The 18,372-nt window shown below is 40.6% G+C and overlaps 1 protein-coding gene across 21 annotated transcripts in view; it reads right to left on the minus strand.

The window, feature by feature from the left end:
* LOC117229125 (uncharacterized) overlaps positions 1 to 18,372 on the minus strand; it is a 180,054-nt gene that overhangs the window by 84,944 nt on the left and 76,738 nt on the right. For 16 of the 21 annotated variants that reach the window (XM_076523651.1, XM_076523648.1, XM_076523638.1 and 13 more), the window contains 2 exons: positions 10,039 to 10,144; positions 3,320 to 3,379 (listed from right to left, as the gene is read on the minus strand). In XM_076523651.1, the coding sequence (XP_076379766.1) occupies positions 3,320 to 3,379; positions 10,039 to 10,144 (166 nt within the window). The remainder of the gene's footprint in view (positions 1 to 3,319; positions 3,380 to 10,038; positions 10,145 to 18,372) is intronic. The other 5 variants (XM_076523634.1, XM_076523645.1, XM_076523640.1 and 2 more) reach the window with 3 other exon arrangements.

Below are 18,372 nucleotides of genomic sequence, written 5' to 3' on the forward strand. Positions count from 1 at the left end.
GACAGTTATTACGTTCTCCCACGGAAACACGAGGCGCTTACATTTGCCACGAATAAACGAGCCTGATCTTCGCAGAAGAGCAAATATTACACTCTCTACTTCTGAAAATAGTTCCTCCTTTTTTTCATAATAGACACTTACTACATTTTTCTCTGCCGTGAAACAGCAAGCTGATTTTTTCCCGTCGCTTTACCTACTGTCTTTTCCTCACAGTGTCTTTTACAACAGTCCATGCCGTTGTTTAAAGATATTCTCGATTACCAGCTCACTTTATGAGAAAGAAATTCTCTCTCTCTCTCTCTCTCTCTCTCTTTCCACGAGAGAGCTACTCTGCAAGCTCGAACAGTAGCTCTCTCGCGGGGAATGTACCAATTATTTCATTCACAGCCATCAACGAAGCTATTACAGTAATGTCTCCCTAATTGACGCTCGGATTGTCCACAAAAGTGGACAATTTGGGAAGAGGAGATACGATTGTTCGAGCCTTGCAGCTCGTTTTTATAGTTGTTGACAATCGATAACCATGAAAAACGAGCCGAAAGGCTCGAACAATCGCATCTCCTCTTCCCAAATTGTCCATTTTTGTGGGACAAACCGAGCGTCAATTAGAGAGACATTACTGTACCCTCCACGAAAAAAGATTAACCATCGTTGAAGTATAGTTGTTAAATAAATTCTCTCAAGTGCGCGCGGGAATTTCGAAGGTTCTGAAAAATGTTGCGAGCGCTTAAATTTTGCGGATCATGCGCGCGCGAGCTCTCGTACAAACGCTCGTGCGGATTAATGCGGGGGCGCAGCACGTGCTCTATCTAGGCGCTATCTACTGAAAGATAAAGGCCAGCGTGAACATCTTCAAGCGAGCCGTGAGAACGAGGACTCGACCAAAATTCTTCCGCGTCTTGGAACCGCATTTTCGATCATTGTGATCATTGGATCTTCCGACGAGACGCGATATTTTTCAATTCCCTTCTTCATTTCTTTCTTTCTTTCTCTCTCTCTCTCTCTCTCTCTCTCTCTCTCTCTCTCTCTCTCTCTCTCACTTGCTCTCGCTGAAACTCGCGAGTCCTCCCGGCAAATATAAATCGACAACATACAAAACCTATCTACAAAAGAACAATCGATGCAACCTACGTATAGCCTGCATGATGGGATGCATTCGCGCCGCGGACATTCCGATGAGATTCGGCGCAGAACTCGGAACGGATGCATGATGGGACGAGATTGGCTCTCGAGGATACATTCGAATATTTTGGGCTTGGCTCGACCTGGACCAGTGATCGCGGCAATATGTTCGCGATGGAAAATATGTTTCGGATATTCCGGACTAGTATAGTAAAAGCAATTCTTCCTTTTTGCATCACTTTTCCGAGGCTCGTTTAACACACATAACCATGCATTTTTTACGATCCAGCTGGCATCTGCCATTCGAAGTTTGCATTTATGGTCTTCGATTCTAATCGTGACCACTGTCATGTCACATACAAGCATGCGATCTGGTGACAATTCTTTCAATCTCCCTTGTATCTTGCAGATCGAATATGCGATATGCTCAAGTGAAGTCAATGTGCTAATCATTGGACAACAGTATTGACTCAAATCATCAAAATCGTCGATTAATTACGAAATTTCTAGCGACGGACTTAAATTAAATGCGAAAAGAAAGATCAATGAATATAACCGCTGTAACAATAAATATAACCGTTTCGCTCCCATGGTATGTCGCGACACCGATACTACACGTACAAGGTCACAGACGAGATATCTCGCGACGTAATGCCGCTTGTGCGGTGCCACGGACGTGTTATCCCGCGATGCAATACCGTTCGCGCGGTGCCACAGGCGAGTAAACACGCTTTAATCCGAGAGCTGTAATTCGGAGAAATTTGGTTCCATTGACGCAACATAGAAGCAAGCTAAGTTGCCACGGACAGAGCAAAACCAGAAGCGCGTGTTTACTCGACTGCGGCACCGCGCGAGCGGCATTACGTCGCGGCTAACGCGTCCGTGGCACCGCACGAGCGGCATTGCGTCGCGGGATAAAGCGTCCGTGGCACCGCACGAACGGTACTGTGTCGCAGGATAACGCGTCCGTGGCACCGCACGAGCGGCATTGCATCGCAAAATAACGCGTCCGTGGCACCGCACAAGCGGAATTATGTCGCGAGATATCTCATCTATGACCTTGTACAAACAATATCGCTGTCGCGACATAACAGATCAGCGAAAGCGAAACGGTTAATGGAAGTTTAAGTATAAATTTCGAATTATACCAGATTTTTAATAAAAATTTAAATTAGTATGAATCTTTAACTAAATTCTAAACAGAAATTATAAATTTGAATATGTTTCCATTAATAAATCCGGTTAAAGCACCAATGAACGTGAGTTTAAAAAATCTGCAAATCGATTGCAAACTTGAATTAACAGTTGCTGCTTATTAGAAGCAACGGAGAGATCGTCGCCTCGAGTGGAAGTATCTTTAAAAGTCCATTGAAAATAATCGTCAAAGAGCACTTCACACGGTGAAAATAAATAGACATCCTCGACGGTTGATTCTGCCGCGAAAATTCATCGTTTGGAGACGGTGGTTACGCGAGCACACCTGTCGATCTCGGCCAGTAAAAATCGGGAGGCAAGAAAGAGGGCGAAGTACCGAATGATCGGTCCCGCGATCGATCCAGATGAGCCAATCCCGGCAAACGATCAACCGCAGCAAGCAGGCATGCGTTTCCCGATCGTTCGAGCGTTCGCGGCATTCGTAGGATCGTTAGCGAGGGCAGGCGTGTGTGAACTAGCGATCCCTGAAAGCGAAAGTAACGCGAAGGGTTAATTGGTTCGGAAGGGTGGGGATGGTTTCGACGGCGCGCGTCACGGAAAAAAGGGGGGTGGGGGTTGGAGGCGGGAGAAAGAGAGAAAACCGGTTCGGCGGTGGCCAGAGGCGGAGGAATGGGGGAAAAACGAAGAAGAAGACGACGAAGAGAGAAACGGAAAATGGAGCAAGGCCGGCAAAAAATTCGCGGAGGGGCGGAGGGATGGAGCCAGCGAAATAAAAATATATATAAAGTTATATATGTATATATATCTATGTATGTATGTTTGTACGTACGTATGCATGTACATATCTATGTATGTATGTTTGTACGTACGTACGTATGTATGTATGTATGTATGTATGTATGTATGTATGTATGTATGTATGTATGTACGTATGATGCAGGTATTTATGTATATCTGTGTGTATGTATGTATGTATATGTACCAGCGAAATCAAAACCGTAACAATCTAGAGATGTTGCGTAGCTCCGATCGTTCGTCTTACCTTCGGTGTTCTCATCCTCGGTCGACTTGGCCGATTGTAGCTTCGCGCTCGCTTGCGTCGCTGCAATCAAAATTCGCAGCTGGCACCGTGTCTCTTTCTTTTCGTTCTTTTCTCTAGCTTGTCTCCCCGTGTTTTTCCCTAATCTTCTCCCCTCTCTCTCTCACACTCTCTCTCTCTCTCTCTTGCTCTCTCTATGTTCCTTGCACACGTACAAGCACGCTCACGCTCGCTACGCTCTGCGTTCGGCGGTCGCCATTTTGTCGGCGCCGCGGTGTCACGGATCGCCAATCTAGCTGATTCGTCATAGTCGTCGGTTCGATGAACGTCGCCGAAATCTTTCAATTTGTGAATAATTTCACGTGAATATACTGTTCAAATGAACAGTGAGAACAATTTATCGAACTCTGTCGAATTATTCTGACTTTAGGTTATTTATTAGGTTAGGGTAGTGAAGCTGGTTATTTTGGGGTGACCAATCGCTGCTCTTTTATTTTGTTTGTTTCTCATTAAATGAATTGAATACGTCTTATTCGATGAATAGAAAGTTAATTACACTCAAAAACAAGCTACTTGCTATCGCAATAATATAAAAATTTACAGAAAAGTCGTACGCTTGTTTACATAGAGAAACGAAAGCATGACCGACTATCGTACTATCAAGTATTTATTTATGCCACTTCTATGAAGTCTGATATTTAGATAGATTTAACCAGTCGGCTGTCTTTGACGAGTATACTCGTCCTAACATAAAATGCTGTCGTTTCAAGATGACAAGTATACTCGTCAAAAATAGCTACAGTAATGTCTCTCTAATCGACGCTCAGATTGTCCACAATAATGGACAATTTATGAAGAGGCGATACGATTATTCGAGCCTTGCAGCTCGTTTTTATAATTGCTGACAATTCGTAATTATAAAAACAAACCGCTAGGCTCGAATAATCCACTTCGAATTGTCCACTTTTGTGGACAATCTGAGCGTCGATTAGAGAGACATTACTGTAACTGGTTAAGAAGGATATATACGTTGATATTCCTTAATCAATTATTATATATATTTAAATTTTTAATACAATTTAAATAATTTTTTATATTGTTGTATTTGTGCCGTTTATTTTGAAAGTGGCATAAGTCACTTTGTTTTTAAGTTGATATATTTAAGGGTTTGCTAACTTTAATATGGATGCTAACTTTCGAGAAGATTTACTTGTATTTGTTATCTCAGGATACTGATATATTTTTCTCAGTACAAATAATTTCATATAAACATTAAAAAATCACCACTTTTCATTCCGGTAAAGTGACTTATGCCACTTTCAAAATAAACGGCTCACTTAATCAAAATATGAAGAAAATCAAGCGTATACGGTATAATTACGGTAAGTTACACACTTTGCGAAGAGAATGGAACAGCCAACTGGTTAACTAAAAGTGGCTCAGAATTGTCTAATTATGAAAAGGAAATCGAGTTTCATTCGGAGTCTAAGTGCATCGGCTGACAAATGAAGCAGAATTGCTCGCTTCGGATTCGGCCCGGCTAGATTGGCGACCCGTCGCACCGTGCGGCCCGATTTCGTTAAATCGACCCGAAATTACGGACGATTCACGTTCGCCGGCACGGTCAGCTCGTTGCCAAATCGAACGCGCAATCGTTCGCCATGTTTTCCGCCTTTCCTGCGATTTTTTGTTCGGCTCTCGTTTCGCCACGGCTATATCGGTACCCGATAACTCGTCGTCCCGACCCGCTAATTATCCTCGCGGCGGTCTCGTTACGCGCACGCCAGGATCCGGAATCCCGGGGATCCAACGTGGGACGATCGACGTTGTTTTCCATCGATCTCCACGGACTGTGTTAATCTGCTAGGCGAAAACTGTTGCGAGGCGAAACGGCGCGCCGCGCCGCTTTTGCTTCGAGGAGCTTGAATTCTACTCGTTGGTTGATAGAAAGCTACGTAGAATCGTGAGTTTCGAGATGAGAGGGACTCATTTGGGGGATTGATAGCAATCTGAAGACTGGAGCTATTGTCTGGCAAAGCGGAGTAGGAGTATCTACAGCGTTTCGCGAACGCAGTCAAGCCGCGTTTCTAAGTAGCACGAGAAATGGACCGAAGGTAACAACGTGCCTGCCGAGAAGAATTGGAAATAGTTGAACAAAATTGCTCGATGAATTAAATTAGAAATATTGAAACTTTGAACTTTGATTGTATTTTTCTTCTTTCTTTTTTTTTTGGACACAGTATGTGATCCATTTGATTTGGTTTCTATTTGATTTCTAATTTATGTATCCAATTCTAATGCAAATTACTTTATTTCTTGCACGATGCTTTCATTCTTTCTAATTTATGTACTTCTTAATTATTCTAGGTATCCAATGGATGCGTCTAACGCGATAAATGTTAATCTTCTAACGTGCTTTCTTTTCTAATTCTGTTATCGTTTGCACGATACTCTCATTATTTTTGATTGATGCACCTTCGTTTTAGATGACTGATTAATAATAATTGAAACTGGTTAATCGATTTGAAGCTCGTGGCGAGACAGGTACACCACAGCTGGGGAAGGGGGTGAAAGTCTACTCAACTTTGCCGGACGGAATAAATGAATATCAATGCAACATTGAGCCGCAATATCTCGACATGAAGAATCACATGACTTATGGCATTTTGTCTTACAGCCTCAGAAACAAGGTGAACATTCGAGGCCCGCTAGGTCGGGTCATCTAGGCGAGAGACATCTACTAATTGTTTAAGCGTAGGACGTTCAAACAGACATCGGTATTTATAAAGAAAATCAGAGAAAGGAAATAGTAAAGTTTCACAACATCGACACTGAGTGTATGTATGTGTGTGTGTTAGTGTGGCTGGGGGTGCGGACGTTTGAAAATGTTTAAAGAAGTTCAAACGATATTATAAAAGTGTTAGTTATATTCGCAGATCATGGATCTCTGTACAGATTGATGTTTTTAAAGGTTAGCCGATCGGAGAAATAATGAAATAAAAATTTGGTTATCTTTATCAATGTATTCGGTAGTTAAGAGATATGAACATTATATTCAAGATTTCAATAAATCAAAATTTTAATAAAAGAGAGAGAGAGAGAATTTTGCAAACTCCAAACAGTATACAATAATATACTAGTACATTATATAACAGTATATAATAAATTACATTATATTCAAGATTTCAATAAATCAAAATTTTAATAAAGAGAGAGAGAGAGAGAGAGAGAGAATTTTTTTTTAGCAAACTCCAAACAGTATACAATAATATACTAGTACATTATATAACAGTATATAATAAATTACATTATATTCAAGATTTCAATAAATCAAAATTTTAATAAAGAATTTAGCAAACTCCAATTTTTCAAAAACAAAAGGCAAATGAATTTCGTTAATCGACAATCGTTTTCAGTGAAGTGAAAATATCCGTCAAAAACACCACGAATGCATCAAGATCCACGATCCTTCGCGTTCTAATTAATATCATCGCAGATTAGAATTCATTCTCGCGATCAGCAAAGAAGAAATCATTTTCTATTTAACGAACCCTCGAATCTGGCCGCACCTCCGCCGTATAGAGACATGTGTACAAATTCGAGTAAAATGTGATCGTAGCGAAAGAAAATATTATCTATACTTATGGTGTTATGAGAGTTCACGTTTAATGGAACGTGGTGTGGTTATGAACCGGGGGGTGAAACGTGACGACAGAGCGTGTGCGATATATCGAGACCATGTACAGGGTGCGTCAGAAATCGCCGGACGATTTCGATGAATACTGTCCTTCGTGCAGAAGTCGAAGAAAGAAACAGACTAGAACAATTTCGTTGTATTCCATGGTGAATAGAACAAACGAGCAATAGGTACAGACAGGGTAGAAAAGTTTCACACGACCCCTAGAATCGCTCGATTCCCGTTAAAACCTTCTATAATTAAAAATTTCCATTTCAATTTTCATTCGTCGATTCGGCGAAAAAGTTGCTCCCCGAAACTTCGCGGAGATCGCGAACTCGGCAAACGAAAAAATCAAACTGCCATGAACGCTAATAACATATTCAAAAAAAAAAGAAGAAAAAACAGAAATCATAGGAAACGCTGTAAGATCTGTTTCGAACGATCGAGCAAAGGATCGGAGTGGAACGTTCTCGCCAACGTGACGTTTTCGTACGGTGGAACGACTGTCGCTGCACCGCGATTTCGGAGACACCCAGTGTGTAAAACGTATGTACGAACGGCAGCACGACCAGAGTAAAAAGATCACTAAACACGTTTACAAGACTACGGAGGGAATGGAAGTATGAGAAACGTGAGAAAAATAGGTGGCCGATAATCATGACGAAGAATCGGTTCGAAGGCGAGCGTGAATTTTCCCTCCGTTATTCCCACGTTGCCTGGCGAGCGAACATCGATCGACTTGATCTCGCGACGGCAAACGTCGTTCCTCGATCTTTCGATAGCACACGATCGCGCCCGATCAACGTTTTACTTTCCGTTTAATTGATCGCCGCGCGACAACAAACAAAACACCACCGCGGACGAGAACTATATCTTCTGCCGGAGGGGATGGATGAGTTCGCTGCGAATTTTCAATTCCCTCGCGGCATCGTTCTAATCCACGTTTCCATTATTTTTCTTTTTTTTTTCTTTTTTTCTTGACTCACGCCCGCGGCACGTTAATGCGACACGCTAACGAATTCGTGGAGACGATTAACCTTCGGCCGGCGTGACGTGAATGCCTGAGCAAAATTGTTCCGAAATCGACTGGCCTGCTCTCGGAATCGTCCAGGGAAATCTCGATTTACTCGGCTTGCAACTTTCCGCGCCGCCTTTTGCTCAGACAACACGCGTGGCCCGCTACGCCACGATCTTGCTACGAGGCTATCGTACTGATTAGGAGACTGATGAGGCTAGATCGTGAGGAGGAGAAACCGTGCGGGCTGCTCCTCGCGAATCGGCCGGCTCTTTTCGTTTCGGACGGTCTCCGGAGAGACGAGAATCTTCCGAAGCATATTTAACACGCTGCTAGGGGAACGGGTAATAATTAGTTGGCAATTAGAGGGTTTAGAGCAGGGGTGTCAAACTCGCGGCCCGAGATGGACGTTTTAGCGGCCCAGTCAATATATCCGACGCAAAGTAAAAATAAAATAGAAATGTGAATTAGAAATTTTGAAAGTAGTCTCGGCCAATCAAATTTCTCCCGAAATAGGAAAGATAGTATCAGAGAAGAGATGTCGAGTATCAGGACGTAAACAATAATTTAACTTTATATATGTGTTTATTACAATGTACTAGTCAAAATAAAAATATTTGTTTCTATGAACATTGATTTTGTTTTTTGCGGCCCACCTAAAGTTAAGCATTGTTTATTTGGCCCAAGTTAGCTTTTGAGTTTGACACCCCTGGTTTAGAGTGATAGAACGTTAGGGGCGCAGATTTGAAGAAGTTTCGTTCAAACCACCGATCATTTGTTTCAAGTGAAACTCGTAGGATCTGAGATTGTTTCTTTCTTTTATATTCTTTTATATTCGTATTTTATATTCGTATCATTTTTTATTCAACCTCTTGACATACAACGACGAGTTGGAGTCGTCGTTCGTTTCATGTGCCACTGCAGACTTTGACGAGTCTAAGTCGTTAACCCATTGACTGCCAACTACGAGATATGTCGTAGTGGGTGCTGCAAGTTTAGATTGGCTACAAATGGCTGTTTGAGTTAGGAACTATTAGAAAGGACGAATGACAAATGTATAATATAATAATATATATAATAATAATATATAATATTATATATAATAATATAATATATATAATAATAATATATAATATTATATATAATAATATAATAATATATATAATAATAATATATAATATTATATATAATAATATAATAATATAGTGTAGAGAACATATTGATTATCAATTTTTATTATTAAAATTATCGCAATATTATATCAGTAACTTAATATTATTATATTTTGTAAAACTTCGTGGATTCTTTCAAATAAAACCGTGGCACCCAGGGCAAGACGCGCTAAATTAGCGTGGCAGTCAATGGGTTTAAGAGCTGATTTCGACGATTTGGTTCGCTAAAGTTAAGAAGCGTGTAAATGATTCGATTTCAGACGACTTCGAATAATTTTCAACGAGTTCAAACAGTTCCAGGCGATCCTAAATAATTTCAAACAACTTCGAGCATTTTCAAACAACTTTGAACATTTTCGAACGATTTCAAGCATTTTCAAGCAACTTCGAACATTTTCGAACATTTTCAGACAATTAAAAACAACTTGCAAAAATATCTAAAATCATCCAGGAAATGACTCGAACGGAAACAAATATTCGGTGGTTCGATGATGAAAGATCGCGCCGAATTCGAGTTCAAAGACCTCGAAGAGACGGATCGAATTTCAGACAATTTAAAACAACTTGAAAAAATATCTAACATCATCCAAGGCACGACTCGAACGGAAACAGATATTCGGTGGTTCGATGATGAAAGATCGCGCCGAATTCGAGTTCAACGACCTCGGAGGGACGGATCGGATCGCGACGAAGCCGGAGAACCGGAGAGCCGAAAATGGCGTTGTCGTCGCCCTCGGGCGTTCCTCTTCGTAGTCCTGGATTCTATGAACGATTCGAGCCGCGGCTGATTCGCGTGGAACAGCTCGTATACATAATAGATGAAGAAACGTTAACAAGAGACGGGGGACCAACTTACTCGAGGTCGGCGGCGGTTGCGGCGCTCGGCGAACGACCGCGTGCTCCTGGTGCGGCCCTGTGTATTCGTGCCATGTGTACGTGCTCCTATACTCTGAATGGAGCTGCTGTAACAGAGAAACGGGACGGCCGGTTAGCAAATTAGTGTATCATCCATATGGCATTCGTTATCGACGTTGCACAGCCCCGGATTTGCGATTTCGTCGCGCTGGCTCGCGATTTCGCCTATTCTCGTTTAATCCTTTTGCATCGGGAGCTATGACTTCGAGCAGGAATAACTGATTGGAAATGCGCGGATAATTATCGGCGTACGCGTGTTAACGCGTAAGCTCCGTTTTGTCGATTGAATATGTGACGTTCGAACAAATTCCACTTGTTATTAACACTAAACCTACCAAGCAGTACTCAGTATACCTTGCGACTCGTTTTTATAGTTACCGATTTTCAACGATTATAAAAACGAGCTGCAAGGCACGAACAATCGTATCTCCTCTACCCAAATTGTCCATTTTTGTGGACAATCTGAGCGTCAATTAGGGAGACATTACTGTACACCGGGTCAAATTCAACCGGTATCCGCAGTCCGATGGTTCGCGGAACTTTGATTAATCGCAAGGATCTACGATACTTTAATCGCAGGTCTTAACTATGGTCGTCGAAAGCGTAAGAATTACTTTCTAATCTATCTGGCCATTAATTGGGCACATCGAAGCCTTGCGAATTCAAGCCTTGCGACTCGTTTTAATAGTTACCGATTTTCAACGATTATAAAAACGAGCTGCAAGGCTCGAACAATCGTATCTCCTCTTCCCAAATTGTCCATTTTTGTGGAAAATCTGAGCGTCATTTAGGGAGACATTACTGTAATATTACGTTGTTTTAACACTAAACCTATCAAGCAGTAATACTAACTGGCATGTACTGCTTCACAAAAGTGAAAAGACCGAATTTATTTAGAATTTGTAAAGTTTTTATCATAAAACTTGCTCCAATAATATAACTTATTCGAGCGTTTTCCACGAAAGAGTCTCGGAACTTTTCCGAATTGCAAAACAAGAAAGCGGTCACTTTGACCGCGGTAGGTTTAGTGTTAAACAATTTTTTTCGCCCGATCTTGGTTTCGCTGAGCGTTTGTTTCTGCTGGTCAAAATTTAATTCCAGTCGGAGGACAATCCTTTTCGGTAGAATCTATTTCCAATCAGCAGTTATTCCGTCGGAATACGATTTTCGGACATTTTAACCAGTCAATTTTAGTTTTAAACAGTTTCCATCAAATTTGATTCGACAGAATCAAAGTTGGAATTAGTTTGCGCGGCGGGATGACGTTTCGGCGGGTTTTTAATCGGTGACACGGAATTTTAGCGATCCGGGCCATGAAATTTCATTTCACACGATTTCGGTACGATCGACGCGAATTTCTCCGAACCTTCGTTTCCCTTACTTTCTAGTCGATTCAAATCCATTTTCTTCGAGTCAAAACTCATCAAAATTAATTCCAGCAATTTCTCGTTGTTTATTACATTATATTCAAGCTTTATTATTTGAATTTCATTCGACTAAGTTTTTAATCGATTAAATATAGTTTTTCCGTGGCATCTCAACCAACGAATACAATTTTATTCGACATCGTCGAATAAATATCTAATGGGATAAAACTTTATCCATGTAAGATCTTGTTCGAATAAGAATTTATTCGCACACATACGATCGTACACATACGATAGAAAGTACAGCGTTTTTTTTTCATAGTTTATCGTCTTATCTCTTCCACGCACGTATTCGTATAAACATATTTTTATAAAATTACATAAAACAAATGAGTCAACTTTTAACGACCGCGCTAGAGACCTCAAAAATTTTCATCAAACTAAAATATTTCATTCTATTGAACAAAAATTACCAAGCAAACTTATATGGCATCAATTACTTCTTCAGCATTCGTACCTCATGCAAGTCTTAATCAAATTAAGCAATCAGTTTTAATTTTTCATTAATCATCCATTCGGTCGTCGATCGACTGAATCTAAAACGGGGAGATCTCCCCATTCGGTTGGCAAAGTGTTAAAATCCAAATTCGAATAACTTGTTCAAATAAATGATTATTCGAACAAAGTGATAGAATAATCCACGACGAACAACGAGTAACCGTTATTCGATTAGAATATTCGACTAAAAGAAATTCAAACGCGGATAATCGTCTTAAATAAGTACTTATTCGAAAGAATTCGAACAATGCGCAACTCCGCGACAAACTTTCCAATATTGTAACATGATTTCAGCGGAAACGTCTCCGGTCTAATTCAATTTTCCCGAATCCCGGGAAAAGGGTTTGTGTATCGATTTGTCAATAACGGAACCCGACGAGCTCGCTCCAGCTTCGTACGGCAACGTTCCGCGACCGCCAAGGAGGCCGATGGGAAATTCGCGGTCCTAAGACCCGTTTGGCTCATCGGCGCCTCCTTCGCGTTACGTTTCTCCTTTGTGCGACGTGTATTCACCGGTTCGATCGATCGACGCCTATTGAAACTATATCTTTTTTTTTGTCGCTGGAATAAAAGAAAATGAATCGCCCGGGTTCCGGGAACCGATGTGCATCGTCATTGTGCTCGATTGCGCCCGGCCTGACAATGGCAACGGTGCCCCTGTTTTATGCGACGCGTTCGGACGAACCGTTCTTGTCACCCGCAGTACAATTCATCCCCCTGTCACCGCCGATCTAGACGGCTATTCGATTTTTATCGGTAGTTTACCTCGCTGTCGGCCCTTGTTTCTCTCGCAATCGCGAACTTTTCAAAACCGAGCCTGTATTTTTTCCGTCCTGTTAAACCGCACGGAACGCCGGAGGTGGAAGCCGTTTCATTTTGTTGCAAAATATCGATCGATGCAACAGATAATCTCGACAGCCACGAGCGATTAGCGAAAAGCATTCGAACACCTTTCCAACGCGTTCATCGCCGCGTCAGTCACATACGAGGGACATTAATTTATGACCAATTTTAAACATTCATTTTCGTTGTAATGTATTCGAACAAAAACTGGATGAATTTAATTTAATTTTCTAGATTCGGTTTAATTGATTAAATTGCTTCGACTTTGTGGGAATTTTCGTGGTCGATTGTCGGCGCCGAACGCGTTAAGACGCAGTAACTTTTTTTGAAACTGGTCTACTTGAATTTTTGTTAAACGCTAAAGGGACTAGTTCACTGTAAAATTACTAAAATACTGTTCAATACTTTTCAATTTTGCTATTATTCGGAGTGACGAAACAGATAAAAATTCTCGTTTCTTAAGCTTTTAAATTTCAATGAAATGCTCGGCGCGCGTACAACTTACAGAGATCTAAAAAACACATTTTTAAAAGTTTCGTGTGAAGTTCGGATGACAAAGTTGCACGTAATTGTCCTCTGACCTGCGAACGGCGGGCAGGAATTATTTAACCGTTCGAGTCCCACAGGGGTTATTCAGAAAACATGGTCGAAAAATGCCGAGCAGCGTGATAGCGCTTGTCTTAATTAACCAGTTAAGTGTGTCCGACGACTATATCCGTCATGAAGATGTGGCAGAATTTCGTGTCACGACGATTATATTCGTCGTTCGTAAAATTTTGTTACAAATTGATATTTAAATTGTAATTCCGGCGAAAGCTAAATTATATTCGTAAATTTTAATATGTTTAAAATGTTTCCAGGTCAAGACGAAATGAAACGAACAAATGAAAATTAGAAATAATTTGAGTTGGATTCGTAACTTCCTGAGAGCTAACTCGTCATCGCTTGATTATCGCGACACAGACTGGTGTGGGCGCCTTTGCAAAGAGGTCGCGACACAGGATCTGAACGGCGCGATCGCACTATATAAGTTTGCTTGGTAATTTTTGTTCAATAGAATGAAATATTTTAGTTTGATGAAAATTTTTGAGGTCTCTAGCGCGGTCGTTAAAAGTTGACTCATTTGTTTTACGTAATTTTATAAAAATATGTTTATACGAATACGTGCGTGGAAGAGATAAGACGATAAACTATGAAAAAAAAACGCTGTACTTTCTATCGTATGTGTACGAATAAATACTTATTCGAACAAGATCTTACATGGATGAAGTTTTATCCCATTAGATATTTATTCGACGATGTCGAATAAAATTGTATTCGTTGGTTGAGATGCCACGGAAAAACTATATTTAATCGATTAAAAACTTAGTCGAACGAAATTCAAATAATAAAGCTTGAATATAATGTAATAAACAACGAGAAATTGCTGGAATTAATTTTGATGAGTTTTGACTCGAAGAAAATGGATTTGAATCGACTAGAAAGTAAGGGAAACGAAGGTTCGGAGAAATTCGCGTCGATCGTACCGAAATCGTGTGAAATGAAATTTCATGGCCCGGATCGCTAAAATTCCGTGTCACCGATTAAAAACCCGCCGAAACGTCATCCCGCCGCGCAAACTAATTCCAACTTCGATTCTGTCGAATCAAATTTGATGGAAACTGTTTAAAACTAAAATTGACTGGTTAAAATGTCCGAAAATCGCATTCCGACGGAATAACTGCTGATTGGAAGTAGATTCTACCGAAAAGGATTGTCCTCCGACTGGAATTAAATTTTGACCAGCAGAAACAAACGCTCAGCGAAACCGTAAGATCGGGCGGAAAAAATTGTTTAACACTACACCTACCGCGGTCAAAGTGACCGCTTTCTTATTTTGCATTTCTGCAAAGTTCCGAGACTCTTTCGTGGAAAACGCTAGAATAAGTTATATTATTGGAGCAAGTTTTATGATAAAAACTTTACAAATTCTAAATAAATTCGGTCTTTTCACTTTTGTGAAGCAGTACATGCCAGTTAGTATTACTGCTTCGTAGGTTTAGTGTTAAAACAACGTAATATTACAGTAATGTCTCCCTAATTGACGCTCAGATTATCCACAAAAATGGACAATTTGGGAAGAGGAGATACGATTGTTCGAGCCTTGCAGCTCGTTTTTATAATCGTTGAAAATCGGTAACTATTAAAACGAGTCGCAAGGCTTGAATTCGCAAGGCTCCGATGTGCCCAATTAATGGCCAGATAGATTAGAAAGTAATTCCTACGCTTTCGACGACCATAGTTAAGACCTGCGATTAAAGTATCGTAGATCCTTTCGATTAATCAAAGTTCCGCGAACCATCGGACTGCGGATACCGGTTGAATTTGACCCGGTGTACAGTAATGTCTCCCTAATTGACGCTCAGATTGTCCACAAAAATGGACAATTTGGGTAGAGGAGATACGATTGTTCGTGCCTTGCAGCTCGTTTTTTTACAGTTGTTGACACTTCGTGACTATAAAAACGAATTGCAAGGCTCGAATAATCGTATCTCCTTTTTCCAAATTGTCCATTTTTATAGACAATCTGAGCGTCAATTAGAGAGACATTACTGTATTTCGAAGCCGACAAGAACGAAATTTGATGGACGAGGGTCGAAACCTTTGCCTGGGAAAGAAACAACTGAAGCTTCGCGTGCAACTTCCAGTAACAATAACACGTAGCGGAGCACACGTTAGCTGACTTCTATTCAACCCTGACAATGTCCAACGCCAGGAAGTACAGAAATACCTTGATGTTTGCGCCACAATGGTAGAAATGGAGGGGCGAGTCATGTCGTGACGAGCTCCATCTTTTATACATATACCTAGTTAACCTCTTAGCTGTGTAGCCTGATTTTTGAAGTGTGTACCTAACACTGTCGTGAAAATCTGTGCACGGCTGCTTTCAAGTCAATTTGACGATTCTTTTAATTGTCCTACTCCGTAGAATGTTTCACAATGTCTACAAATTAACGAATCTGTTTTTTCTGTAATGATTCCATTCGAAAGCAGGAGGATATATTCTAGTAAACATTTTTATAAATTAACATTTGCATAAAATGTTCATTAAATGTTTCATTACATCAATTTATTCACACAATCGAATGTGATCGATACACGGTAAAAGATCCTACGAAATTTTTATCCCTGTCAAAGTTTATCCCTTTGCACTCGAGTGGCGACTCCGAGGCGCCATTAAAAATTGTTACGTCGCGTCTCAAAATAATTTTATTAATCAAATTTGTTTATGTTTGAAGAACTGTTGAAAGCGTAGCTGTTGCGATATTCAATTTCATACGCATAAAAGACACAAATCATATAAAATGGAGAAGCCGTGGGTCGGAAGAACTATTTTAAATTTTGCGTTGATTCGGCTTCGAGTGCAAAGGGCCTCTAAGCGAATCAAATCTGCTCGAATATAGCATTCGATCGAATCAATACACAGTACATATTCGTAAAAAATTGTCCTTGTCAAAAAAAAAAAATACTTTTCAAACATTTCGTGAAATAAATTGATTGATAGCGCGCGATACGCCATCGCACTTATCCCGTCACATTTTCATAGCACGCCGACGCCGGATTAAATTATGATAATTATTCGCATCGCCTGAAAGTCGCCATTCCGGGAAAGGTTTAAAAATAGCCAGAGGGTGACAATAAACAGAAGCAAATGACGCGTCTTGGCGTCGTGAATTCCCCATTAATCTGGCGTCAGAGAGGGGGGTGGCGTAAGGGGGACGGAGGGGAGGTTTTCCACCTCTCGGGGGGTGGAAACGAGCTCATCGGGTTCTCGCGGACCGGTCGAAAAAATCGATACAGACGCCCCTCTCGCCGTTGGATTTTCTAAAACCTGACAGATTTGTAGCGCGCCGCTAATTGCGTTGTCCCGTTTCCTCAGAGTCGATTGATTTAGTTACTTAACCCAGATACGTAGCCTCCGGACAGAGCTCGGACAGAAAACGCAGCGGAGACGCGCTGCGCGGCGCGACGCGACGCGACGCGACGCGTCGCGATTTTTCACCCTCCCGGGGCTGAAACAATTGCGACGCGTGCACTCGTTCTAAACTGTTGTCGTTCCTTTCTTCTTTCTCGCGAGACAACGGGAACGAGTGAGGCCGGCCCCCTGACAATAGGGAAAATGTCGAGCAGCCTTCGTCTTCGGAATTTAGGGCTCGCGATACACTTGTACCCTTCTTTTTCGTCTCATTTTTTTTCTCCTATTTTGTTTTGCTCCCTGCCACTGTCGGATCTGCAGTCTTCTTAGCCTCGTGTCCGTATGAACGCGATTGTTTTCTTGCTCTTTTTAGTTTCGTTGTTTAGTTTAGCTCGGAATCTAGGGTGATTGGACGACCCGTCGTTCGCATCGAGTGCATTCTATGGAAAATTAAAGAAACGTTACGAAAGACGACGGGTAAAGATGGTTTTAAGGATTATAATAATTTGTTGATTCGCTCCGTGCAGTAATATGCATTTTTCTGGGTAGTTCGGCTAATTTAATACAGCTCTTTTCAATATCTCTTAAAGGTGTATTATTTTTTACACCTTGATCGCAGTTTCTCGATTCTTTCCGTTGACTGTACATTAAGCAATTAATAACACTTGTTGTTTCTCTTCTTGAAATATTAATGATTTTTTTAAATGTAATAGAATTGCTAGAATCGTTATATATTTTTCTGGGAACGATTAATTAAAGACGAAGCATTCAGATTATTTACTCTTGAAATCTTTTTACATCCGTTATCAACGTGTGCTTATTTTTCCTGCTGAAATTTCAACGATTCTAGAATCCTTATCAGAATTAGTTTTTAATATATTTCTAGATTATTATTCAGCAACTACGTGGCGTCTGTATTCTAGAAGTTGAGAACCGCGTTTTAGAATATTTTTCTCTCTCAATAAATGAGCCGTTTATTTTGAAAGTGGCACAAGTCACTTCACCGTAATGAAAAGTGGTGATTTTTTAATGTTTATACGAAATTATTTATACTGCGAAAAATATCAGTATCCATATCAGTATCCAGTATCCATATTTTTAAACGTGTTAAAACGCAAACCCTTAAATATATCGACTTAAAAACAAAGCGACTTATGCCACTTTCAAAATAAACGGCTCAAATACAATAATCTTATCACCGCCTATCTCCACGTTGTCGCTCTCCCGTATCTTCTCCATTCCGAACGATCAATGAAACGCTATTACTGGAACATGATTCATGCATATGAATTTCAATTTTTAACCTTTGTTAGCATCGTTATGTAATCCGTTATTATCTGTGAATTGTTGAAATGACTTTCTGTACGATCTAATGTTTTGTTTTTATTTATTTCATATAACATCGCTTTAACAGCGAAGCCATTTAAGATAATAAAATGTGTTAATACTATCTGTTAACTAGCGAAGCCACTTTCCACGTACTCCAACCTTTTTCCTGCTAACTACGGGCAATTCGTTAACGAAGCAAATAATACTATTAAAATGTGTTAAT

The sequence above is a fragment of the Megalopta genalis genome, chromosome 7 (assembly GCF_051020955.1).
Source record: "Megalopta genalis isolate 19385.01 chromosome 7, iyMegGena1_principal, whole genome shotgun sequence".
NCBI lineage: Eukaryota > Metazoa > Arthropoda > Insecta > Hymenoptera > Halictidae > Megalopta > Megalopta genalis.